Below are 27,227 nucleotides of genomic sequence, written 5' to 3'. Positions count from 1 at the left end.
GGGCCGGGAAGCACTTCTTCCCCCTCGCAATACTACGACATAATACTGAAGTGGACTTTCGGTGTGTGGGATGGAAAAAAATCAGCATTTTGGATTTGGAAAAGGGGCCTTTAGGGGAGCTGGAGAAAATGATGTGAATAAATTCCAGTACCTGAAGGGAACCTACAGGAAATATGGGGCAAGACTATTTACAAGGGCATATAGTGACAGGACAAGGGGGAATGGGTTCAAACTAACAGACAGTAGATTTAGATTGGATATTAGGAAGAAAGTCTTTATTGTGAGGGTGGTGAGGGACTGGAACAGGTTGCCCAGAGAAGTTGTGGATGCCCCATTCCTTGAAGTGTCCAAGGCCAGATTGGATGTGGCTCTGAGCAACCTGGTCTAGTGGAAGACGATCCTGCCCGTGGCAGGGGGATTGAAACTGAATGATCTTTAAGGTCCCTTCCCACCCAGACCATTCTGTGGTTCTGTGGTTTGAGCAAAAGAGGTACAGGACTCATGGTTCTCAATTCTTGGTGTGTATAACTTTGTTATTCATAAAGGGAGCTTTATTTTAATCTATGTGGTGTGCCACGGGACCGTGGTGTGGAAGACATTTTGAGGGAAAGAAGATTTGTTTTTGGTGTGTTACGAATGAATAGTTGGTCAAAACTTTAAAGTCTTGGCAGTTTGTAAGGTATGAAAAGGTGGCATTGCTTTTATTTCACTTAATGTATTCATGCATGCTAATTGGACTAAATAGAATTAGAATAAAATATGTTTTTCCAGACTTGAAGGTTAAAGTCAGTGGCATGACTGTTGTTACCAAGAAGGATCTACACAAAGCTCTTGAGTTTTGCATGTGATTTGTCTGTTTTGCTCTAGTGAAGTTTTGCCCTAAGTAAGGCAAATAACTGAAATTCCAGATAGCAGGACAGGAGGGAGGTGGTAGTTCCACACAGCCTGTACTGATGGAAATGTAAGGTACCATGGGAATTAACAACTCTTTACTATCAGCCAGCCAGAAACAATTCCATGGTTTTTTAACAGTGCACCATTTCAGCAACTCTGCCCATTGATTTCTCATAGTAGATGCACAGGATGAAGATCTGCTTTATACAGAGGAGAGCTGTATTCAGGGCTAGACTGTTAAAATGATTCTTCAGAGATTCATGCTGTGGTGTGCTGTGAGGATGGGGCAGTAATTTGTGCTCTGTTCACAGATGCTGCCCACTGCCCATGGCTTTCAGGGATGTGAATGCCAGGAGACACATTGGACTCCAGCAACTCTCATCCTTAGCATCCATTGGGAGAACATTCCTGGGGCCAATGAAATCACATAAATTCATTGTGGATGAAAGCACCAACCAGAGCACATTGATTTGTTCTGCTGTTAGACTGATTGAAAGTTTGGATTTGACAAGTGCTGCTGGACAGCTTCTTAATGAAACCATTCAGGCTCAGAACAAGGAGTTTAAGACTGGGATGAGTACCCTGTTGTTCCTGGTTGGAGCGTGGAGCAATGCTGTGGTAGAGTGCCTCCAGCAGAACGTTCCTGTTCCAGCAATAGTGTCTGTGATGTCTGAGGGGTTGAACTCTTGCTGTGAGAGAGTCCAGTGTCTTCAAATACCAATACATGACGTAAAGAAAGAGCTGTGTTCTAGCAGAGTTAGGCTAAAGGCTTTTGAAAGCAAAACTGGCCAAGCTGGACGTGACGGTCTTACAAATCCTTGGAATTTGCTGTGTTTTCAGAGAGATATTTCTGCACCAGAAGAAATAATTCCAATAAATTCTAGTTCCCATCAAGGAGATGATTGTCATTTTAACAAGTGCCTGGTTTCATCTTTGGCTGGCTTTGGTTCAGTGGCTTCTCTTGTCAAAGCAGCAGGTGACAAAAGTTCGTCTGTGTTGTCTGGAAGTGGTGTTACTGCATCCAGCTGTATCGCTGTCACACAGAAGTTAACCCACAGCAGACACTTCAGCACCCTAGGGAAAAGCCATTTTTCAAGTCAGCAAGGTAATTTTCAGGGGTACCTTTCAGGACCATCAGCAGATCCATGTGGATGTTATGGTTTAGGACATTTGGCAATGGCTCTGAGCCACGGAAACCAGACCAGCGTGAAACTGCTACAAAGCATTGCTGCTTATCAGCAAGAGAGAGCAGAATGCAGCGGCTCTTCCCAGATTAACATCACAGAGATTGTGACGTGCTGCGTGCTAGGCCTGCCTGAGAGCTATTCCTGTGTCTCCCCAGGCTTTGTCACATTAGTGTCACCAGAGCAAGCCACAGTCATCAAACACTTTGCAGACAAGCCCCTTCGGATTCTGCTGATGGACGGTGACCTCACGGAGCAGTATCGCCACTTAGGTTTTAACAGACCACAGAATGTAAGGACCATATTGGAGCATCCGAATCCACAGGGAGGCAGAGCAGGAGATGCGTGGCTAAGCAGAATGCTGGATATTCTGATGACCTTTGAAGTAAACCTGGTTTTGGTCAAAGGAAACGTGTGCGAGAACTTCATGGAAAGGTGCATCGGCAGCAGGATATTGGTAATTGGTTGTGTGGCTCGGGATGTGCTGTGTGCCTTTGGGGCGGCCACTGGTGCCCAGGCAGTGACGTACCTGAGCCAGCTGAACGCTTCCTGTGTTGGGAACGGGGCCCGGGCAGAGCTGTGGAAGGCCAGTGACGGGCGCGCGATGGATCTGGGTGAGCTGGTGCCAGCGCGGATCAGCGCGGGAGGCATCCCCCTGCTCACGGCCGTGCTCACCACTGCCCTGCCTTCCAAGGTGCAGCTCCTTGAAGACCAGTTCTGGACTTCGCTGTATCGACTCCATCACGCTCTTAAGGACGGGAAGGTTTTCCCTGGGGGTGGCGCGGTGGAGCTCTTGTGCCTCAGTCACATCCAGGTGCTCGCAGAGCAGCCCGAGCCACTGGGAAATGACAAACCTGTGAGAGAGTTTCCCAGTCCCTGGCTGGCAGAGTATAAATCCATTGTGCTCCAGGCACTGGGAAGTGGCTGGAAGTGGTACCTCTCCGTGGTCCTGTGTAACACTGCAAAGGCCAGGTCAGAGCTGGAAGCGTGTGCTGCAGTGGATCATCACCTCCAGAAAGCGGCAGCCTGTGGGTCTCCTTCAGCTTATATTTTGGAAGAGTTTAAGAGAGGTGGAGTGCTCAGAGGTGGCTCTGATCCCTTCCCTGACCAGGTCACAGATTTAAAAGTTTGTGATAATGTTGCAGCCAAGACAGAGGCGTGGAGGAGAGCTCTGGACCTGGTGCTGCTGGTGCTTCAAACAGACACTGAAATTATCACAGGCCCCACAAGGAACCAGCTCTTGAACTCGCCTGTGTCAGGTGAATTTATGTTTTTATAGGACTTTTCAGGATTTTTAAGTCCATGAGTCAGTGGGAGAAGCCCGGGTGCAACTACTTGTCTTTATAAAGCAAACAGTGAGATGTGATTGTGACTTTAGAATGTAACAGCAGAAGTCAGAATGAGAGACAGCCACAAGGTAATTTCTTACTTCTAGAAATGGGAAACTAAATAACAAACAAAAATCTCTTGTGGGCTTACCTCTAAGCCCAGCCGTGCATTTCTAGCTAATGGTATTGCCTGTACGGATGTCTCCTAATGTCTTCTAAAGAAAGGTAGAGATCTCTTACATAACATGGCTGTACTTGTGTTACATGAAAGAATATAGTGTAATTATTTCTAAATTAATACCTTTTTCCTAATTTCTCTGCACTGCAAATGTAAGAGTTAAACTTGAAATAACGTGAATGTTACATTTTATACTGAGAGATTGTATGAATCGACTCTATTTTTGCATATTTATGTGCTCCATATATCTCCTGTTTCCCAGTATATACCCTCTGGAATTTCTCTGGTTTTGACCAGTCCAGGCTGAATCCTCCTTTTGGTATTACAGACTGGATGCATCTCTACACAGAATTTTCTTTTAAATTGCCAACTGGATTTGTAGATTATTTCCATGGGGTCTTTCAGCTATCCTTGCAGAGAGGAAAATGTTGCTGTAAGTTTTAGGTGTTGGCTAACAACTGGAAATGAATCTATCCTGGTGATTGAGGCAAGGCATTTTTGCTGTGTTACAGCACTGACAGTTTGAAAGCTGGGCACTGGAGAACTGGCACTTCATTGCAAGAGAGAGGTGTGTAACTATGGAGATATTTTTTTCTGAACTTGGCATTCTGAGTCACCTTGAAAGTGAAATGTCTCACCAGTCTGGTGAAAATAGAATGGAAAACGAATGGAAATGGTGATGCTAAGGAGGTTCCTTGACTTCAAGAAGTTTCTCATTAAAATGCTCATGGCTGGCAGCACAGATAATGAAATTCATACACAAATAAGGTTGAGATCCTTATGGGGGTGTCTGTGCGTGTATTAAAGTCGTGTTACGTTTCTGACCTGAAACGAAACATTTTGGTTTGCTATCAGACCCCAGCATTCAGTGGATTTTGGCAAAATCTCATCAGTACTACAGGGGTTTATAATTTTAATTTGGAACAGTAGTTCCTAACAGCATAAGGGTCTTGTTATATTAAAGTTCTGATCATCCTGAAGTTACGTGTTCATTATTAATCAGTTGGCAAATTGATGTGTAGCTGCTTGGCCACATTCTTGGTGTACCAAGATGTGAGAGAGAAAGAGACTGGTAGATCAAAAAAGGCAAAAGGAGCTGGGGGCTGTTAAGTGAGAATTAAATGGAAACACAACATATAAATAAACAAACTCTGCTGCTCTGCAAGGGTTTGCAGCTCATGTTTGGCTTCACACTGTTTTTCTTGATCCTCCTGTGCTGAACATTGCATAACCCCTGTTCCCAGGAAAAGATCTACTTGCACTTTATTTGAATAATAGAGTGAAATGTGTTATGGAAAATCTGTGGACATGAATTGTATTGAGGTGGTCCAACATCTATTTATGGGCTCTTAGACACTGGGAGCTGACGCACCAAATGTTGAGAAAGTCCAAAATGACGTAATTTTTCCAATCAGGCTTTTAAAAAGCACATAATGATATATTTAAATGTGATGCCAAAACCAGGACAAGAGGTTTTCTAAAAAGCTGTCGGATGTTACATTTTGATTAATTAACGCTTGTTTTTCTACAGTGAAATGGAACATTTTATGAACTAGGTAGATCCTGTATCCTGGGTTACTTAAAATTGTCTCTGGTATGCACAGAAGATTAACATGCATGCTCTCCTCAAGACATCCTCTCCTCCAATTTGGAATACAACATACTGGTGTGGCTCCCTCAGCCTCAGATCTCTTAAAGCTCTCTGCACCATGGAATGGAGATCCTGTGCCTGTCTGCCATGGCGCCCGGCACAGGGAATGATTTCAACATCTGCCACGGGCGATTTCAGCTCCTGCCAGGCAGAGGCTTCTCCTCTGGACACAAAGGCTGTTTGTGTAGAGTATGGTGTGATGGGAGAGCTAAGCTTTTACATGTGATGTGCTTGGGAAATTGGGAGATGGCAGAGATTTCAGGGAGTTGGCACATCTCGCTCCCTGCTGGAACCAAGTCCCAGTCAGGTGCCTCGTTTCTCCCTTGCGTCCCAGTATCATCATTCCCAGCTCACTCCACCTTCTGTTTAGGGCTGATTGCCTTGTATTTCATATTTCTCTTTATAAAGCAAATTTTTAGGCCTCTGCTCCTTGAGGATTTCCTGAAACGTGGCACAGATCTTAATCATAGCAACCAGACCCTTGTCCCAAGCTGGGCCAGCCTGGAGGGCAGAGCCACCTGCAAGTTCTGGCCCTGTATGGGATATAGACCAGTGATCAGTGGCTGTCAAGAGGCACCCGAGAGTTTGCCTGCTACCAGGTGTGCTAAAAATGTGAGCTCGGAAATGTAGGAGACTGTGTGTACCTACAAGGGTCTCCAGGCAGGAAAAGGAGTGACTGTGGGAGGGTGGGGCTGAGGAGAAAACATCCATACTGTTTGTTTGCACTGAACTCCTTTAGCTATCCCAAACCAGGGCTGCTGGAGAGACTGGGAGAACATTTTCCTTTTTATTTTTTTAGAGGAGAGAGTTGGAGAGGGGAAGTGAATCTAGGAGAAAAGTTACGGAGAGGCAAGAGATTTTCAGCTCTGCTCACAAGGACAAGGCAACTGGCAGGCCTGAGTCATCCCATCAGTCACAGTGCCAGCAGAAAATCATTCTTGCAGTATCAAGAACTGACCTTCCTCCGTGCAAAGCAGGTTGGCTTCCCATAACCAACTCAGGCAGGGCATCTGCAGGAGCTGAACCAACATCACCAGGTATCAAGTGAATGAAATGTCTTGTTACTGATTTTTTTTTAAATCTTTCTGTGTGTAAACTCTATAAAACTCCAGTGCAAAGTCCGTGTTACGTGACAGTGCCTTACTGAAATGGGACTGAGCTGCTGCTTCAAGGAAGGGCTTGCTGTTCTGGAACCTGCTGAGTTGCCAGGACTGCTGCGAACAACAGGCACTTCTGGGAGTAACAGAGGCTCACTACAAGCCTTACAATTTGTTTTACCCAGTTTTATCCCTCTCTCTGTAGATCGGCAATCCTTTCGAGATAATTCCACACCAGTACAGTCAGAGCAGTTTGTATGACATCATCTGGAAAAAAATCAAAAAATCGCAGATTAATTCTGCCACTTGCCACCAGCATTGTTGCATTAATTAACCATTTATTGCAAAGTTGCACGACCAAGACCTTTCTTTTCTAACCAAGCATGAATAGATCTGCAGTCTTAAAGGGCTTTTTCTTTATAGATAATGTTGCTCCAAGAACTAATGTCCCCAGGGATGATTCCAGCACAGGTGACAGGAGAGTGAGAATAGCTGAGGTGTATGCACAAACCAGAGACTGGGCTTGATCCTGAATAGGGGGAGGAAGAAAAGCACACACCCCTCTATTTGTTTTGGCTTCCTACCTGTTTATTCTGCCAGTAATACCCGTTTCTGTAGACTTTTGAGGAGTACCCACAGTGGTGTCTTTGGCTGATTTCAGTGCTGGTTTGCTGTGAGTACTGGGATTCAGTTTGTTGCATTATGTCCCTGAAAACTTTGTAGGGACAAGGGCAGTTTGGGTCAGAGATGCAGAATGGAGGGAAAGCGTAGTTGCCCAACTTCTCCTTCTACATCAGGCACCAGATGACCCCTGGAGAGTAGCTTCCTGTCACATTTAATCCAAGCCTGAGTTTCCCAGCACCATCCCAGCAGCCATGTGTTCCCATGGTGAGACATGTTTGGGAGGAATCTTTTTCAGAGGGGTGGAAAGAAAGGCTGGGCCATGATCATGCACAGATGGTGAAAGAGCTCATGAGAAGGGGCAGAAAGCAAGGGCTGTATTTGGTTTCCCTGCCTAGCAGAGATTCAAAACAAAAAAGTTCAAAAGGAATTCTTTCCTTGGGGACCAAGTGCTACTCCAAACAATAGGATTATTTTTTCATTATTGTAGGAGTAGTAAAGATGGCATGCAGTTTTTGTTTAGAAGTAATGGGAATACTGACCCCTGACTGTGTTTTATTCCAGCTGAAATCAGTAGAATGGGGTTTAGTGCTATTCACAACTTTTGTCCAGTGTGTTGTGAGACCAAATATTTAACCAGCATTGCAGATTTGGAGAGATGACTGAAAATAACACAGTTGGTGAACTTATTTATTTCCAAGGTGTAATTTGAGTCACTGCTTTCACTGACTAAACTTAAAAACAAAACAAAACCGAACAACAGAAACGTTCTATTTGTTAGGACTGGAGAGCCCGAATAACCGCAGAGGATTTGTATAAAATAAATTTTATTTATAAATGTACATATATACACACATTCTGGAGCAGAACAGTTTCTCAATCAGCAACATTATAGAGTAGTCATACAACTCTGATCTGATTCACCTCCTGTTTATGTCTTCTTTGGGGTATTAATTCCTGCATTCCATCTGCTGCTCCCTGCATTTGCAACTCTGCCTGTGAGTCATAGCTCCAGGATACCAGTTTTAGAGCATGATTCCACATGTGTAATTCCCTATCAGTATAGTGTTTTTGCTTCCCTACAGTGATGAAAATTAACGGGTACACCTGCAGCAATACAGATATGTTGATTAGATCAGTTTAATTAACTGGCAAAGTCCTGCTAATACAACATTATTCCAGTTCCCTGAGTATTCTTTGCTCAAGGTAAGGGGCAGTCAGTGCTCAGCACTTCCCTTGGTTTCTGTGAGCACTGTTTAAATAACCATCTCAATCATCCCATCCAAGTTCTGGTGCCTTCTGGAGCTGTTTAGCTGGGACAGAGTTGCTGATGGCTGCCAGAAGCCTGGAAACTCAGATGTCATTGGCAGTAAGAGAGCTTTACTGGAACTGAAGCCCAAATCTCTCTTTGTTTATCTGAAGTACCAGGCAGTTAGCTTGAAAAAATGGTAATTTATTGTGACCCTGGCTGTGCAATTATTCAGGCTTGTAATTGACATCTCAAACACAAAAGCAGTGCTGTAAATAAGCTCTGCTCTTGTATTTGAGAATTGCCAAACGTCAGATCAGTATTTGCTGCACACGGAGTTACTGTGGCTAATTTGGGAACTGCTCTCAGGTCTCAGCTCCAGTGCTGGATACTTGGGACTGTTTCCCAGCAGAGCTTGAGGAGGACCTCCAGCCTCCCAGATTCCTCTAACAACCATTCATAAGGCCAGTGAAATGGTGGAAGAAGAGAGAAATTTCAAGGCCAGGAGAAGCTGGATGAAATCCAGGGTCTCTTATTTGCTCACATCTCATTATTAAACAGACTTCCTATTATTAAAGTGCTGAAGAAAGGTCTTCCAAAAATGCAGGAGCTAATTTAAAAGACTTTTTCCTGTGCCAAGAGGTGCTGTTTGAATTAACTGTGTTTGTTCACCTTGAATGGGCATTCCCTGATGCTTTTGCTGATGTGCATGTGTGACAAGATGTCATTTTCCTGATAGGTTATTCTCAGGAGACTGGAGGGGAAGGGGAAATGACACCTTGGTCCTGAATTAATACAGGGACCAATCCCTTTCTCATTAAAAACATCAGTGAAGTTTTCATGGCTTTGGGGAGTTGGTCTCTAAGAAACAGAATTTTGCAAAACTGTGGTCGTCCTTCCTCCCTCTTCTGAATACTGGCAAAGGGTGACTTTTGGATATTTCTTGGTGGCAAGAAATGTAAAATTGAAGACTGCAGATGATGAGGAGTGGCTTCATTAAAAGCCACTCTGTTTTCAGATGAACCTCTAATAAGCTCTGGTAGCAATGACCACTGGTTAAGGATGACATGGAAAACATTTCCTTCAGAGATGCAATGGGTTGAGCTGTGCCTTCCACAGAAGAATTTGATGAGGATTAGAAGCCCAGCATCCCTAGGCTAAGGGATGCCTCCTGCAGGGAATGTCACTTAGGAAGAACAGTCAGGAAACAGGTCTGTCAATCGGTTTCTTATTTTAAAACTGCAAACTCTATGGAGAAGAAACTCCTTATTCATATGGTACGTAACAAAATGAGGCCTTGGATAATGAGCAGGAGTCAGAATTACTGTAGTAATGAATGAATGTTTGATGTCATCAAAGATTTGGCTTCTTCACCTTGAAAGACATTTCCTTGATTTGCAAACCTGATGAACCTGATGGAATTTGTCTAAAAGCCTTCTACATTACTTGGCCATACACAATTCCCACAAGTCTGAACTCCATAAGGATAATATCAGAGTAGCTCTTGGAGAGTAATAGTAAACTTTGACAATGAACACAGTAGCTCTTTTTTGGAATGAGGGTGAAAATTAAACCACAGCAGTTAAAATGTGCCAAGCAGAGCTCTGAGTAGTCCTACAACGCACAGTGCAAACTCAGTGGAGCAGAATGGTTCCTCTGCATCCGAACAGGCATGTTGGCAGAATGGAAGGAATGTTGTCCTTTCAAATGCCTGGGAAATGAAGTGAGACCACAGCGTACGTGTGAGGGGTTGGAGTTTCACTAATTCTTTTTAACATCTCTTTGAAAGAATTCCCCACAGTCTGCAGTCATTTCTTTTACATTCAATCTCTTTATTTATGGCTTTAATACTAATCTTCAGTGTTGGATCTCTGTCTGTCTGTCTTGGTCTGACAAAAATGTTGGGAGTTGTCTCTTGTCATGTTTCCTGTATCACTGATGCAGTGCTGGGTCAGGCAGATTTGTAGCAATGTTTTTAATATTGCAAGCAAAAGATGAACAGACTTTATTGCTGCAGGTTTGAGGAAAATCCTTCTTTCTCCTCTTTGGTTTAGTTGGGGTTGTTTTGGTTGTTTGTTTTTTTTTTTTTTTTAAGTGGAAACTTAATTTGCTTTTTTAGAATTGTGCTTTCATCTGTGTCTGCCTCTTCCCCTGCTCTGTTTGCTCTTGAGTCCCCAAAATTAGCAAGAGTAATGTTCTAGTTTGCAGTGCAGTAGGAAAGAATAACTTGACTTTCTAAAATGTAATAAACAGTGCTAGACCTGGAACAAGTACAAAACCTTCAGACAAGGTGAAAGCCCCCAGAAGAATACCTCTATTCAAAATGTCTGTGGATGTCTGCAAATACTGCCAGCAGCTTAAGTCTTGTCCTTTTCCTTTCCAAACATGTGTATTAGGTTTGCCTTTAAAAATACATACTGTATCCCTGAACTCTTCCACGCTCCTAGTCAAAGAAGGTAGTATTTCCTTTAGACCAGCTGATTCATACATAAAATAAAAGCTGTGAGACATTATTTTGGTCTTGGTTGTTTCCCTCTTGTGATATTGGATGGAAAACATTCTCTTTGAAATACGCAAGTGTTAAAACCAGCAATCATCTCTAGGTGTTGAGGGTTACCTGGCTCAACATCTCAGGAATTCCACCAGGCTCAAATCCAGTTGCACCTGATCCGCTCCAGCTCTATTTAAAATGTCCCTTATCCTCCGGGACCTGTCTGTGCTATACAGCAAATGCTACAAATCTGTACACTGCACTTCATTTCTTCCTTGTGTTTTGGTTTTGAATGGAACTAACTATGATCTTCCCTCCTCTTGGTTTTTTTACAACAAAATATCTGATCTGCAGACAGGACAAAAAGGTTTTATTTTGTGTATGAAGCTCAGCTACAGACTTACCTTTCTATTAAGTTAAATTAGTGAAGGTAAAGCCCTTACATCACACAACCTCTTCTGTACCTATGTCTCTAAATGCACATGAAATGACTTAGAATAATATACTTAGCAGATCAGGGTAATTTATTCCTTAAATATGAGCTTTGTCATTATTTTGGGGTCAAATATGATGGAGTGAGAGACTGTCTGTTGTTTAATGTGTCATCTGTTCCACCTGGGTGACACCCATCTGTTTGAGTGTCCCAAGCAGAGGCTAATTTTGTAGCTGTGCTGTTGCCAGCAGCCTGAGAAAGATTCTCTGTGGCATTTATTTACTCCTTTTTATTTGCTGTAAAATCACTGCTGATTACAGCCTGAGTTTCTCTTTGTGGTCAGATGAGAGCAACAGCGAAAATTCCACTGAAATTTAACTTACTGGGAAGGAGCCATAAGTGGTCTAGGATTTATTCTTGGATTATTTTGTCATGTCACCATCTTTTATTAGCTGATAATTTCCTGTTCATCGATGACAGGACAGTCACACAGCATATCCTCTGCAGTGGAGGTTGTCCCTACATGAGTAGCTTTTTGTATTTAAAGTCTAGGCAAGAGAGAATTCTTCCTAGGCATAAAAAAATGTGCATGGAAGGAAGGGATTAATATTAAGCTGATGGCCTCGTCATCTGATTTGGCCTCTTAAATCCTTCTGGAAGTGCCAGGTCCAGAAATTCCCCCAATTAATTTTCTTACAATCCCCTCTGTATTCTGCTTCTAACGAAGTCCTGTGAGAATGACTGTAACAGATGAGAAAATTAACTGAGATTTGAATCACATTTGAAATTGGCAGGAAGGTGAGGGGCTTAAAGCCAAGCTCCACAACATCCTCAAATACGGAATATTTGGGATCAAAAACCCTGTGTTTGCTTCTGAGGAGAACTAGGGCCACTTGTGATTTGCTGCAATCAATCAAGACTTTGCAGTCCCATCAAAGAAATGTCACTGGGAATGAAGTGCATGGAAAGGAGAGTCACCCTGGAGGCTTGCCTGGGGGACAGCACCAACAGTGGCTGGGACCCCCTTCCTGGAGTTATCTGGAGTGTGGAAAAGCCAGGGTGCAGAATATAATTTTTTTGTCCATTTTTCGTTGCTGTTGTGTTGTTTGAGTTTTTTTAATAAGTTAATTGGGGCTACAGTTAATTGATAATTGGGATACCAGGGAGAACTGTGTGAGCTGGTCAGATATAATTTTGAAGGCATTAATTACATATTGCCAATATTTCAAACCATAATTGGAGATCAATGTTATAGGTATGTTGCAGCCTTTGAAGTAATCTGAAGCAGCTCAAAATTTCACAAGAAATTTTGGAGACAAGTAACCACTTGAAGCCTAAAACTGTTCTACTGTCATTATTGCTCTTTGTTTTAATTTTTAAATCTTGCAATTAGTGTTCTTAAAAAAATAATAAATAAAGCAAAAGGCAAATACAGACCATCTGTGAAACAGAAATTGTTAAAAGCTGCATCCACGGGGATCTCTGGGAAGAGTGCCACAACACAACTGAGCATTCAGTCAGCATGATATAATTACAAATTAAGCATCTCTAAAACAAATTCCAAATTGAAAATAAAAATCCATTCTGCTTATTTCTTTGTGGTAGAGGACCCCACTTTTAGAAATTACCATCTATTGTCCTGCAAACTGCAGGGTCTGTGGGGTCTGCATGCCCTCCACAGTTTCTTGGAGGGGACACCTCATGGGGCACTGCTCAAATCCGTCCTTCAGTCAAGAGACCGAGTGCGGGAGGACTTTGAGCAAGTCGGGAGCTCGCTGTGTTTTTTAGAGCTCTGGCATAACGGCAGGTAGTGCTGTTCTGTACGGATGGCGTGTAGAAATGTGCCTCTTGTTCCAGGAAATGCCTTATTCAGTTCATGTCAACTGCATTCATTTAAATAACGGGCCCCCGGCGATGAGATGTTGAGACAGAATCTTTTTACACTTGAACCAGAACACAGTCTCCAGTGCTCTCTCATTTCTTGACTTTATCTAAAGGAACATTTTGCTGGCTTAAGCCAGGCTGGATCTGATGGCTCTTGGGACATGCTTGAGGTAAAAGTGCTTTCAGCAAAGTCATCTAAGTATTTGTAATAACAACTTATGTTATTGTTTACTGCTGTATTTCCAAGAGGAACAAATGGAAACTTTAGTACTTGAAAAAGAAAAGCCAGAAAAAGAATTCTGTAAATAAATGAAATGGATGATGACACAATATTTAAGATTATTGCTGAACAGTTTTGTCATTTAAACCAGACTGGTTTTTTCTAGACACGTCCTGCCTTTCACAGAAGAACGTTACCCTCAGTTGTAGAGGTTAGATCCATATGTTAAATAGATCTGTCCTCTCCATGAAAACCAGAAGTATTCCTAAGAACTGAAGATGACTGTAATAAAACAAAAATCTCCAGAATAAAATGTCTCCATGAAAATCAGATTAATCCTGAGACTGAATAAAGAAATTAGTTTCTCATGGAGGTTCAAAGTAGCTGCAATAAAATGGTTTGACCAGTCAGGCACAAAATAGTACACCAAACATGACACAGTTTTTGGAACCTTCCTAATTTAAAACAAAAGGAAAATCCTCTACCTCATATATGGAATTCTAAATAAATAATCCGTTATTAAGATGTTTTGAATAGAAACTGAATTTTCTGCTTTGAAGAGGGGCATAAACCAATGGCTTTTAAGGAAAGGCTCATCAGAGTTTCCTTGGGGTATTTAAAACCAATGAGGATGTCCTTGGTAAACACAAAAATGTAAAAATTCAAGCTTTTGTGCTTGTTGTTTTGTTTTTACCTTATGACATTGTTGTAGAAATAGAAACCATGTATTTAATTGTGAATTTCTTTACTTGGTTTTGGAACTTCAACCTTAAATTTTTCAATACCTCTGAAGGGAGATGATTTAATATCAGAATTCTGTTTGATGTGCATTGTAAGCTTTACTCTGGTCTCACAAGCTCTTGTTTCTGATTGCAATCAGCACCAGTGTATTTCTTTACTAGAAAGGTTGTCTGGGGAAATAATTGCTATTATTTATATTAAGTCTGTTCGTCTCTATATTTCCACTTCTCCTCCGTTCCCTCGTGTCCTAGGTGTGTTAAATCAGGAAGTCTCAGCACTGCTGTTATCTGATCGGTGCTTCCTGGCTTTCCACCATCTGAGAAACTATTCCCTGGACAAAATGCTTTCTGGAATAAGCCTTCTGTGCCTCATGGGATAAAGATCAGCAGCAGCAGCCCAGAGCTGTTATGCTTAGTCAACTTAGAATGACAGCTGCCATTAATAACAATTAGAGCTCATTAAAACCAAGTCCATTGGGGTTCTTATGAAGTGAATACCTTCTTGCTCACTGGTTATTTAAGTGATGTACAGACTGTCAAGCAGACAACAACAGCACTGACTGGAGAGACACTATGAATCCAGCTGACTTCCCCCACTTTCAATCCTCCAGAGACTGCTGACAAAATAATTGAGATTCTTCCCTTTCCAGTGAATAAGAAATGCTGAGTAAAAGGATATTACATAAATTGGCTGACATTTGGAGTGGACCAGCTAATTCTCATTGCCTCGTGTGTGGTGGCTGTGTGTGTATGTGCACATGTGCCTGGTGTTGTCAATGAGCTCCCTGCCCACTCCCCTCTGCTCCCAGCAGCCTGCTGGGAGGCTGAATTTTGGGAGTTACGTAAGAGACAGTCTAGGAAAACATCCCAGCCATTTGGAATTTACCCTCAGCACTAACCTCTTTCCTCCATTGTGTCATGCACTTTAAAAAATTATTTTTTGTTAAGTGGCGTGATGGGGATGTGTCTCATCTGAAAAAATGAGGTCTGTCTGTTGTGGGGAGGGAGTTGGGTGTACCAAAATTGACTTTTGCTTGCTTCTGCTATCCATGGGCTGTGGCTGCAGTCCCTGGAGTCAAAAATCTCTCCTTTCTCTAACAGCTGGGAGTTAAAGATTACCAAGGGCAGTTGTGCAGTAAAGGGAGATAAAAATGAGCTGTTAGGGATGTATCTTTACCCTGCTGGCAGCTGCTTCCTGGGAAAGGGCTAGCAGCAGGTACTGTGTCTACAAACACTTCTGACAAATTATTTCCCTTAAAAAGTAACAAAAAGTAATGTTGTGAGATTATACTTTATGGCCAGTGAAGATGGGGTCACCCCTAGTTTGAATAGATCGGTGTGAAAATAATAAAACAATAAAATTGCAGTGAAAGTGCATTTCACCAGGAACATCACTTGTTGCTATGTGTAACCCTCCTCTGAGCTGTGCTCATTCTGAATGCTGCTTCATATTCCTGCAAATTTGTACAGAGTTTTATCCAATAAGTTTTGGTTGGCCTGTCTTATAACACCAGAAGAACACTCCAGTAAATTTTTCTTATACTACTTTGGAACCGTGTTACTTTATTACATGTGATTTTTCTCTTGTGGCCTAGAAGCTTAATCCTGATTCCGCTCAAGTTTAAGGCAAAGATCTTAGTAATATTTGTGTTTTCTTTTAAAAGTGGTTGGGATCAGACCTCTAGCCCCTGCCTCTGCTTTGTAGTGTACTGAAGATACTGGTTTTAAAAGTGGGGAATTTCTTAAACATTCTGATTTCGATCTTTTGGAGGTTGAAATACCTGAGAGTTCAGCTCCATACAACAGAGCAGGAATTACAGCTAAACCCCTCCCAGTACCGCTGCTTTTCATATGCTAAAATCAAATTCAGACAGGAGGTAAGTAAATGCAACTCCTTTGTTTACACTCATTTGTACCACATCTGAATTCTGGCCAGTTCCATCCAGTCTCCTAAGCTAATTGCATACAGTATGTTCCAGTCTTCTCACCCCATTGCTTACAGCACGATTTGCCTTTCTTGCATGTAACCATCCTGGAAAAAAGACTCGTGTCTGAGAGGTAATGTAATTGTGTTTTCAGTTATCCCCTGTGGGAGTAATCCAAACATCATAATATAAGCTAACCTCTGTTTTAAAGATGGTACACAAAGCTCATGTAAAGAATCTGAAATAAGAATAGAGACTATTCAGTGCTGATTTATTTTGTATGTGAGTGGAAGAACAAAGGTGACTGCTTCACTCCTAACAACCAACCTATTCACGTCTGTAGTCCCCTAACACAGGATATAGCAACACACATGCTGCAGCTTTTTTCCTAGGCCACTAGGAATTTGGTGGTGTGTCTTGGGCATGTGGCAGCCTAAAAGCATTTGTTCACCCCTTCATAATTTTCAGGGGCCTCCTTTCCTTCCTCTTTGCAGAAAAAGTACTTCCATCTGTTAAGTACAGTTGCGTAAAAAAAAAAAAAAGCTGAATAAAGTTACAAATGATGGTTTTTACTTTTTTTTTTTTTTACACAAATCACTTCATCATTATTTTTGTCACATTTTTACTCTGTTGTCCTTACTGCACGTCCTAGACCCAGGCAGTTTCACATATGTGATGCATGGAGCCAGGACTTCTAGTGAGAGCTGGCTGGGAACTCAAATGTCTTAAAAACAATGGCTGCCATCAACAGTTCAAAGAGTCCAGTAGATTTTTAAGGGATTTGGATTGAGGCCTGAACTGACTTCAGAGTGCCGAGATGCTTTATTGGTGCTTAATTTGGAGAGCATGGCAGATGTCTGGGAATCAACTGTTTGAAATGGCAGGCAACATAGGGAAACCCTAAAATATTAATTTCTCTAGAAGCTTATGCTCAGGGCATTGAAGGTGAGAGTGTAATGAAGAATGACAGAAAAGGTTTGTCATCAAGCTAACAACTCCAGTGACATGAGTTTAATTGTAATCATCCCCTAAACTTGAAAAAGGTTTTAAACAGAGCTCCCAAATACGTCCAGTTGCCTCCTGAAACACTAATTGTGTGTGTCTGGCAGTTGTGTGGCACTGGCCAGACTGCATTAAACACGGAATCAAGTTGGTTCAAAACAACAGTTGAACTAATTGTTTAATAAAATCACAGATTTCGTTAGATGATTAACCTAACTTTATATTTGTTATAGGCTCTGGAGAAAACTTGCGTTGGCAATAACTCATTCCTTGTATTGTACTTGCTACTTCTTCCTGCTCTCCTGCCCTGAGCTCCTGAATTTTTGCTGTGATATTTATAACTGTCTCATCTATTTGCCTTTATGGAGCATGGAGACTTCTAGAAACCAGACAAGAGTACACAATATGGATGGAGAAAGGCTGGAAAGGGATTGGCTCTAGTGCTTATGGAAAAACCCCAAAAAACATCATAAGGAAAGGCTCTTTTTTGTCCTTCCTAAGTAAAATCTTTGGGCTGTACTCAGGTTGCACTCAGGTTCACCTTCTCCGTCAGAATATCTGAAACTTTTGTTTGCTAAAGATCACAGTTCTCTGCTGCTCCATTCTGTTCTCCATTCCACAGCCACAGCTGGGAAAAGTATTTATTCTCATCCATGTCTCTGTGGTGAAACTGGCCACTGGGAAAAAAACCAGCATTCCATAAAAATAACTCTGCTCAATAATAAATCTGTGCATGAGGTCATATTCTTAACCTGAAAATAAATAGCTAAATATTAAGAAAAAAAAAAAAGGTCCAAGAAAGCAGCAAGCAGTTTATAAGGAAGAAAGGAGAACCACAGTTCAGCAACTAATGAACTAAGGATGCCTTATGGGCTACTTGGTATGCTGTGAGAAGGAGATTGGAATAAATAATTGGCCTTGAAAGTCATCTCTACAAATATCCTCAATAAAAATGAAGTAGTTGGCATGGCACTGGTGTCACCTTACAGTGTCTGTGATGGTGGGGTTGTGACAGGAGACCTGTTAGTGAAAATTACAGGAATTGTTCAGGATGAGATGAACTCATTTGATGGAGGGCTGTAAAGGCCCTTGTATACTTTTCTTGGGAAAACACAAGTGCTGTAGGTAAAAATATTTCAGTACCTTCATTTGATTGTTATCTGCGTGCGCTAAAAATACCATCTGGAAATGGCTGCCAGAGAAGTCAGTGAGCGGTGCTATTTGAAGGGTGTGAGTAAAAAGTAATGTTACCATAAATTCCAACCAAGTAGGTGAGGTAGCCTGGGGATATATCTTGTCCGCATCCTGTTCTTCCTTCCATACTCTGCATGGGGATTGATATCCCTGCTAACTGTGCATCCAGCCTTTCCCTTGGCATGGTGTCCCCACCACCCCTGCTTTGAGTAACAGATCATGGTAGCTTCAGGGAGGCCAGGGAAGACAATGGGAAGTAAAAACTTTAAAGGAATGCTTCATCACTCTCTCCTTGCTGTCTTCAAATCATCCCAGAGCAAATGTTTTTTTACATCAGTAAAAACAAGGAAGGATGTTGGCTCTGAACTGTTCAAGTGCTACTTAATACGAGCACAGCTTGGCTAGCAAAGCCTGCTCCATGGGCCTGCCTTGGCAGCACCCTCCTGGCTGTGTGTGGACACCCAGGGAGCTGCTGCAGGAGCTGAGCCCCAGGAGCCAGGCTCTGGCAGGCTGCAGCTCTCCCAGGATCCCATCCCCCTGGCACAGCCCCACACGCGTGGCTGCTGTGCGCTCCCAGGAGCTGACAGATGTGACAGATGACATTGTGCTCGCTGCAGGCCCACACAGCTGGGCTGAGTGACTAACCCTGGCTGTTCACCCACACACTGATGTCAGGACAGCAGCCAATAGCTCAGAGTGACTCTCCTTGTCTCTGTGTGCACGTCAGCCACAACAGTGGCAAACCCAACAATGGGCAAGGAAGGAATCACAAAACCCAGCAACTTCAGACTAGGAGCAACTGATGTAAAATGGGATGTGTAACTCCCATTTCCAGTGAAAGGAATCATCGATATTAGCTCGGCCGTTTTATAATAAATGAATCATTAGATGACAAAGCCCATAAATTGATTCATAAACAGCTGTCCTGTTAATATGAAAACACTGAGACCAATCTGTCTGAAGAGCTGCAATTCAATTGTGAATGGAAATAACAGCTAAAATCCAGCATTCATCTTGGCCAGGATGAATTTTACAAAATAAACTTCTGAGCGCATTTCTGAGTTCTATCCATCCTTGCATGTATAATACGTGTATGCAAGCATATGCACTAAAAACGCTGTCTGGCCACCTGGATTTCATTCATTAATATCATTAATTGCAATGAATTTGACTTGGTCTTTGAGGGAAAGACTTCTATCATTGTTTGCTTGCTGAGTTTTTTGTTGTTTTTCCAAGGTACTTGTTGGCTGTGGTGCAGTGACTCAAGGTGTGCGATTAGTCAGAGTAAGAGCCCTCAATACTTATGGCAATGAAGTTTGCCACATATATTTTTGTTATTTTTCCCTGCAGTGAAGCACTCCTAGATGATGTATGGTTTGGGATTGGTTGCACTTGCTGAGGTAATTGATGCCATGGTACCTACTTTGAAGAAGAATGAAGAGTTTTGTAACTTGAGTTTTGTGGTAGGCAGGTGATGGGCAGTCTGATGGGATTCAGGGAGACTGCCACCCTGCCAAGGAGTGAAATGGGGAGCTGGGAAACTACCATGAGGAGGGAAAGTGCTAGGGGAAAGGAAAATGAAGGACCCTATGTTAAAAATAAGCCATAGGATTATGAGGATTGGCTGAGGAAGGAGGACATAGGCTTTGAACTTCAAGAAAGGAGGCAGGGATTAAGAAGCAGTGGGGAAAGGAAACCCAGCTCTGGAGCACATGGCTAGGAGCCATAGTGAGATTCAAAGGAAAAGTATCAGAAAAGGACAGAGCTTGGCATGAGGAGCTGGGGAAAGATTTAGAGACAGGCCAAGAACCTGTGCCTGACAGCAGGGGAAGGGAAAAGAACAGGGTGGGGACAAAGGATGAGGAGACGAGACAGGCTGGGGGTGGAGGGTGGGGGAGCCAAGAGAAAGGAAGATGAGTCTGTGCCTATTTCAGTGTCCTCCTGGTTCTCACTCCTGGGTCTGGGATTACACAGCCTTTCCCTTCATCTGCTGTCAGAAGACACTGTCATCCACTGATAACGTGCACACATTGACTCCTACACAGGAGACAGCCTGCCACAGGGGACAACCTTTCTCTGAGACACAGAGTCACTGTGGCCTGTGGCAAAGCCAGTGGGTCCAGCTTTATCTCCAGTGTCAGCTGGTATCCCCCACAGGGTATGGGTAGGGAATTCGTGAGTTTTAGATCAACAACATGAACAGCTCACAAAGGTTTCAGAGCAAACATTCAGACTCGTAATGGCACCTGTAACTCTTGCTTTTCAGTCTTAAGTCCCTCCTGCTTGGGGTTTGCACCTTCAGCATTCTCTTTAAGGTACAGCTGGTTTTTCCCTAGAGAAGTCTTCCCAAATGCCATGTGAAGTATGAGATGCTGGAATTCATGGCAGTATGAATTCAGCAGTTGAACAAGGCAGTGGTCAGTAGCTGGCCACATTAATGTCAGAGTGAGCTTCCTCTTTAGCATTTGCTGGGGTTCTTGGAGCAGGTAATGCAGCTTTTACAGAAAAATCAACAGGCAAACAGTGAAGTCTGAGGTCCTTCTCCTGCCGCTTGTCATGTAAGCAGTGAGCTCTTCACACAGATACCGAGTTTGTGGCAGAAAAGCAAAATCCATTTGCACAGCAATTTACTATCCCTGGAATAAGGGTTATGTAAAGCAACCCCATTTGCTCTCCACAAAGATAGGCATGTTCTCACAAAATTTCCATGGAGTGCTTGGAGGAAGATTGCACTTGATAAAACTAATGAGGGTGTGACAATGTTTTTTATGCAGGCATTCATTCTCTAATTCTTCCTGAGGAGGAAAAGGATATAAATTATATAAAATAGTGATTCTTATGTAATGAGTATTGCTTTTATATAAAAGAAAACACTGAGCAATTTAACCTCCCAGATGCTTGGAAGTTAGTGATTGCAGGTCAGCTTTGAGATAATAGCCTGGGCAGTGTCGGGAAAGTAATTTTCTGGCAGATAACAGATTCCATTTTGGCATGTGGACAGTGGATTACAGTTCTTTAACCACCACGAAGAGCTGCGCTAAGCTCTGCTCTCTCCCAGAAACAAACAAGATTTCACAAGAGCCAGCTGGCTTCAGTTGCACTTACAGTGCTTGTAACTTCAGATATCGTGGGAGATGCAGTCATGGTGAACCTAAAGACATATAGGGATGGTTTCACAGCTGAGAAAGGGGGGATTGCAGAACGTGTTTGTCCCAGGCTGGTCACTGCATGGATGGATGCATTGGGGTGTGGTGGAGCAGTAACTGCATCCACCCCAGCACTGAGTGCTGCCTCAGGCTCATTTGGGAGAGTTCTCCCTCCCTAGAACGAAAAGCTAACACAGCACAAGGGACCACATCATTTCTTTGCACTTCCAAAGGCATTCCAGGGCCTGTCTCTCCTTTCTCAAACACTGCTGTGCTGATACCCTGATCAGGGAACTGTCTTTTCAAGGGCTTAATGTGTTCACGGTGCCACTGGAGCTCTGTGTTCTGCATGTGATGCTTGGTCTGTGACCTGCTACTGCAGGGTGTTATGCTCTGGGGAACCCTTAAGTGGGGCCTAGGTTTGGGAATCCATGGAAACTGTCCTGAAACAAGGAGAAAACAAATGGGAGAGTTGTGACATTCCTTCTGGAATACTATCAGCACAGATTGTTACCGAGAGAGGGGTTTGGGGTTGTTTCTCTATTCTTGCTGTTTTCTACCTGCCAGCTAATACATCCTACAGAAATGACGCAGAGCAAGATTTTGGTTGTGCAAGTGGTAGGAATTAAATTAATGATGTAGTAAAATAATATTTTTTTCTTTTTAATGTCCCACTGATCTCATCTCTCCTTGCCCTTCAGTGTGAAATGATGAAAGCTGCATGATGTGGTAACTGCTGTTCCTTGGGAATAGTCTGTCTTTGCTGTATTCCTCCATGACATTACTTTGGCCTCGTACTATAACATACCAGTAAATGGAGAGTATTTTCCTCACTTCCACCTATATTTCTATTTCCAACTGCAGTCTTGTGAATAATGTAACATTCTCCAGAATTAGACCATGTGGAAGTTAGGAATTCTATGACCTGTGTATAAGAACCTAATTTAAAAGAGGATACAGAAGAACCTATAACAAAACTTTCACTCTTTCATGATCACTTGCTAGGAGAGAGACAGTGACTGACATTTTTGGCTTGTGGGGGGGTTGTAGTTAATGCGGAAATATTTAGAGTTTAAAATTGTTGCAGGCAGACTTGCTGCAAGCAGCCCTGCGTGATCAGGGGTTGGACCAGATGTGCAGAGGTGCTTTCCAACCTCAACTAGTCTGTGTTTATGTGAAGATCCGCTTCCTAACAGTTTGTGTGTGCTCTGATCAAATGGGATAATGGGTTTCTGAAATGACAACAACCACATAGGCAGGCACTGGCTGGATCTGCCCCACAAGCACTGATTTTCCCCCCAAACATGGGGAAGAAGATCTCCCTCTAATCTCTGAACATGTGTCCAAGCACTTCCAGTGTAAGAGCATTTGCTTTACCTTGTAGCAATACAACAAAATGTGTCTTGAGTCCTGAGCAGGGGCCAAGTTACTTTGGGACACTTTTTGCCACCCTTTCAGTGACATGGGATCAGGAGAGATACATACCTCGAGGAATCATGATCTTATGATTATAACGCAATGCTGTGAGAAAGAGATGTGGTTTTATGATAGTTCCTATTAAGGAATCTCTCAACAAGTCTGGATTTCTTTGAAATCCAGTATTAACTGAAATTCTTTGAGTTCACGATGTTTGATTGCAGAGTATTTTTTTAAATTGTCTATTTTTAATGTATATTATCAGTGTTTATACTAACATTGTTTCTTTTCTTAGCCTGGAGTAATTTTGCTAATTTAGGTGCATTACTCTCAGTAATGTGGATACAGAGAGAGAGGGTGTGTATATGTGTTTGTATGTACATTAGAGAGAAGGAGAGGGGTGATTTTGCTAATTCTGAACTCTAACCCCCATAAATATTTGTTCTTATGACATTATTTCTCGTTTCTCATAAGCTGAGGTCACTACTGCATCTCTTAGATCTGCAACAGCTGTCAGTGCTTCTAGACAGTATAGATCTTTTTCCAAGTGCAATCATTCTGGACCACATAAAATTTGATTTACTTCCAATTTAGGCCTCACTGCATTGTTCGTTCTCTTGTCTTCAGCTGTGCTGGGCTGTTGTGTTTCCAACATTTGTAAAGACAACTCAAAACAAAGTTTTGGCCATCTGTGGCATTCTCAGATTAAGCATATATTGAGAAAATTTTATTTAGAAAGACATAAACAAGTGTCCACTGGTGCTTTAGAGGAATAAAGTACTCCTCTGAACTGGAATGGAGACTGCAAGAGGTTTGTAATAGGGAGGAGAGTTTAATTTTCTACTGTTGATGTGATGTCTTTCTACTGTTTGCATGAGAAAAATAAAAAAAGATGAAGAGGGAAAAATAAGCTTTTATTTAAAAGAAATATTGAGGAAGGGTCATAAAGCCATGAGAAAGGTAAATGAAAAGCTGAACTTCTGTTAAAGGATTTTTAAAAGAGTGACCATGCAAGTAGACTTCCCAGGCACTTAATATCGATACATACTTCAAACAGAGAAATTTTGCCTCATAAACTGCACCTACAAAAGTAGGTGGGTAAAAACTGAAGCTGCTTTCTACAGTAACTAATATTTAGAAGGCAAATTTGGTTATAGCCATGTTTGTGGCTGTTTGCTTCCATCATACAAGGTAGGTGCAGCATGTGTTTAAGTTCCTGAGCAAACATATGAATATTAATCCAGAATATAAATACCAGCTCTTGATGGTGAAAAATAAAAGTTCTGAGGAAAAAATTGCTACTAAATTTTTAAACTCATGCTCAGGCTTTGAAGGAAGGAAATCTTCCTTCCAAATTTAAAGTCAAGCAGTTAATGTACTTAAAGTTTTTGACATTTCCTGTGACAAGTGAGTGTGATTTGTGGGAGACCTTTGGTGTTGATATGTGCTGGGAGATGGATGACTTTTTCCACTGTTAGCTGAGCACGAGACAACACAGGAACAACTTCAGAAGGGACACAGCTTATCCATCTCTTTTTGGCTAATTGCTGCTTGGATATGCACCAAAGAGAGGGGCTGGGAAGCCAAGAGCCCGTGGAAGTTGAGAAGCTCTGTGATGGAGTGGAGGCCTGGGCTGATGTTCCATTTCCAGCAGCTGGAAGCATTCCCTGCTGCCACAGTGATACAAACCACCTGCTGAGGTGTCCTCGTGGTGGGAAGATGTGAGCCGAGTGTTCCTCGGTGTCTTTGCTTTCCTGTAGTTCTAAGTGCTTTTCAAGAGTGAGCGGCTTTTTGTTTGCTTGATTTTAATTCTATAGTAAATCAGTTCTTCTGCAGGTTAATTTTCAAACACCATTTTCATTATTCCTGTGTGAGCAAACTGGAGATGTCATCCTGGTAAACTGTCACAGACATATGGCTGAAACCCCTCTAAAAGCATCTTCTGCGAAAGGGGATTGACATTTCCTGGGCTTGTCATAATGGCAGGATTTGTAGTAGTAACTGTTGGAAAGCTGGGAAAGTTGTTGCACCTTGGATTAAAAATCAAAAACTGATGGAGCTGTTGGAGTTTCTTACTCTTAATTTGCAGTATCTCAATAATTACTCTTGGATTTTTCAGGGTTTTCCTACAATATAATTCAGGTTTGAATTATGTTTACTTTGGAGTGTTTTTCCAGATGTTCTTACTGAGAGTCTGCAGAAATTTAACAATTATATATTGAATAAATGTGATGATTGGATGTGCAGATGAGTGCCCTGTGTTCAGTATGACCCCTGTGTATGAGAGCAGCACTGAATAAAACAGCTTTTTCTCTCTTAGAGGTAAGATATTCCTGTGAGGAGCATGGAATTGGACTCAGATGATCCTTGTGGGTCCCTTCCAACTTGAGATGTTCTCTGATTCTATTAAAAATTGTACCTGGTTACAAAACAGTGCAGGACAAACAGAATGGTCGTCGTTCAAATAAATGGAACAGGCTAGAGAATGGGTCTCTAAGAGGTATTTTTGAAGAAGCAGGAAGGTAGGGTTTAAGGCATTGTAACATGGAGTGTCTTACACAGGCCAAGAGAAGGCTTGTGAAGGGCTTGGAAGCACGGATAACTGATGGTCTGGGTGGAGGGGAAGCAGCTGTATGGGTGTAATTGTGTGGAAGATTTGAGTTGAGGAAGGGTGGTGGAAGAGGCCACAAGAAAGGAAAATGCTTCTGCCAGCATCGCTTTAGTCAATGTTTAAGAGCAATATTAATGACCATATTAAGAGGTTGGACTGCAGAAGAAAGTAGAGTGGAGAAAATAAAACCAGGCGTGTTTTCCATTTGAAGAAGAGAAAGGAAAATATTTTAAAAAATATAGAAAGTTGGCAGATCTTGAGGTGAGTGCAGATAGCTTAGGGAATAAGGCTTCCATTTTAGCTCTGTAATCTTTTAGTTGTAGGCCCCACATACACAATTCCCAGTGACAAGCTTCTAAAGAGTTCTCAAGCCTCACAATTTTATTGGTAAACTGGATTTTACTGGTTTTCAAAAGGGTCATTTGATAAGGAATTTGAGCTGGTTGCCTTGCCCACCCTGCCACCACTGGGTTCAGCGCCCTCATGGAGGTCATGGCCCCGAAGACTCTGAGAAATATCAGGACCCTGTCCTGTAAAGCACAGTGTTTACTCTGCAGCTCGGTGACAGGGCATCCAGCTGAGAGCTGTAAACGGCTGCTGTGTGGGTAGGGAACACAGAGTTAAAGGAATGGCTGAGTGGAACTAGGGATGTTTAGTCTTTAGAAAAGTTTTTTGGGTTTTAAGCATTTTGAGATTGCTTTTTTGTTTTATTTTTTTAAATAATTCCTTAGAGTTTTAAAAACTACATTTTCACCCCTTCCCTTCATCTACTTGAATCCAGCTTCATCTTCCCTTCATCTGCCTTCCAAGGAAGACAGAAGGACTTTGGAAGTCTCCATAGTGCAAGGATGCAAAATGCCCTGAACGCGGCTTCTGTTGCAAGAGGAAACAAGCAGGGTCTTTGCCAGTGGCTGTGACTGTCCAGAACTCTCAGCTACAGTGGTAACGTGGGATTTCCATGAGAAATATGAGGGAGTGTTTGAAGTGGATGGATGGCTGGGGAACCTAGGGAAGGGGGGGATACTCACGGAGCAACAGGGCTGAAATGCCCATTTGTGGAGCAAGGCAGCAGGTGCCTGCCCCTGTGGCACTGAGGGGGAGCAGCTGACACGGCGTGAACCTGTCTGGACTGGGCCACGCTCTGCCTACTCCCTTCATCATGAGGGTGTGGGAAGCAGCGTGATTGTCACTGATTCTGGTAAAGAATTAAAATTTATGGCTTGCCAGAGGTCAGAGCTGGGAAGGGAAGTGAAGCGGCAACAAAATATCCTTGACATACTTGCTAGCAAAGAGAATATTACAAACTGCGTGAGCTGCACGCAGTGTCTGCCTTGGAGTTGGTTTGTTCCTGTGGGTTGCTGCATGTTGGCTGTGTGCAAAGACCGGTGCTTGCAGTCCTACTTGGGATTGTCCAGGGCTTCTTGTGCTGCCTTTGAAGCCAGAGAGCTTCCCAAGGTCCAGGCATGAGCAGCCCTCTGTTAAACAGGAGATTAGGGGCACAAAGCATGGTTTTGGAAAAAACCCTTTTCATCCAGTTTTGTTGTCAGCCTCAGGCACAAAGTGCATTTGATCGTCAATACACTTTATAAACTCTGTGCAGATTTGTTTTATTATAGGTGGAAGGCCTGTGCCAGAATTTTCACCTGTTGCCTTTTGCTATTAGTTTGCTCGTGTTGGATGGGAGGAGAACTGGTTTCTGGTGAATGCAGTGGAACAAAACGGTTGCCACGGATTTATTTTAAACACATGTTTCATCATATTGTGATTTAAACAATTTAGAATGGTGCAGAGGCCACATAACTTCTTCTGGTCTAAAATAACTCTCCAGTTACTTTTTTTATAAGGCCAGAGGAAAAGATGTCCGACCGATGTTCGCGGCATCCCGTTTCCAGCGCTGCCGGCAGCGGTGCTCAGCCGGACGGGACCCCGCGCTGCAGGCCGGGGTTCCTCGGCGCGGACACCC

The 27,227-nt window shown here is 42.6% G+C and overlaps 1 protein-coding gene and 1 long non-coding RNA gene across 6 annotated transcripts in view; both read left to right on the top strand.

The window, feature by feature from the left end:
* BBS12 (Bardet-Biedl syndrome 12) overlaps positions 1 to 27,227 on the top strand; it is a 48,232-nt gene that overhangs the window by 1,108 nt on the left and 19,897 nt on the right. For 3 of the 5 annotated variants that reach the window (XM_017736899.1, XM_017736898.1, XM_017736901.1), the window contains exon 2: positions 1,206 to 3,337. In XM_017736899.1, the coding sequence (XP_017592388.1) occupies positions 1,222 to 3,337 (2,116 nt within the window). In that variant the 5' untranslated portion in view covers positions 1,206 to 1,221. Of the gene's footprint in view, positions 1 to 6; positions 62 to 1,205; positions 3,338 to 6,034; positions 6,159 to 27,227 lie in introns of those variants that run through there. The other 2 variants (XM_008635754.2, XM_017736900.1) reach the window with 2 other exon arrangements.
* LOC108447320 lies at positions 6,187 to 15,515 on the top strand. Its single transcript, XR_001862814.1, has 2 exons — positions 6,187 to 6,272; positions 14,223 to 15,515. It is a non-coding gene; the product is annotated as an uncharacterized LOC108447320 (long non-coding RNA).

This window comes from Corvus brachyrhynchos, unplaced genomic scaffold (genome assembly GCF_000691975.1).
Source record: "Corvus brachyrhynchos isolate BGI_N302 unplaced genomic scaffold, ASM69197v1 scaffold105, whole genome shotgun sequence".
In the NCBI taxonomy this organism is placed as follows: domain Eukaryota; kingdom Metazoa; phylum Chordata; class Aves; order Passeriformes; family Corvidae; genus Corvus; species Corvus brachyrhynchos.
This window is presented reverse-complemented; position numbering and strand designations above follow the sequence as displayed.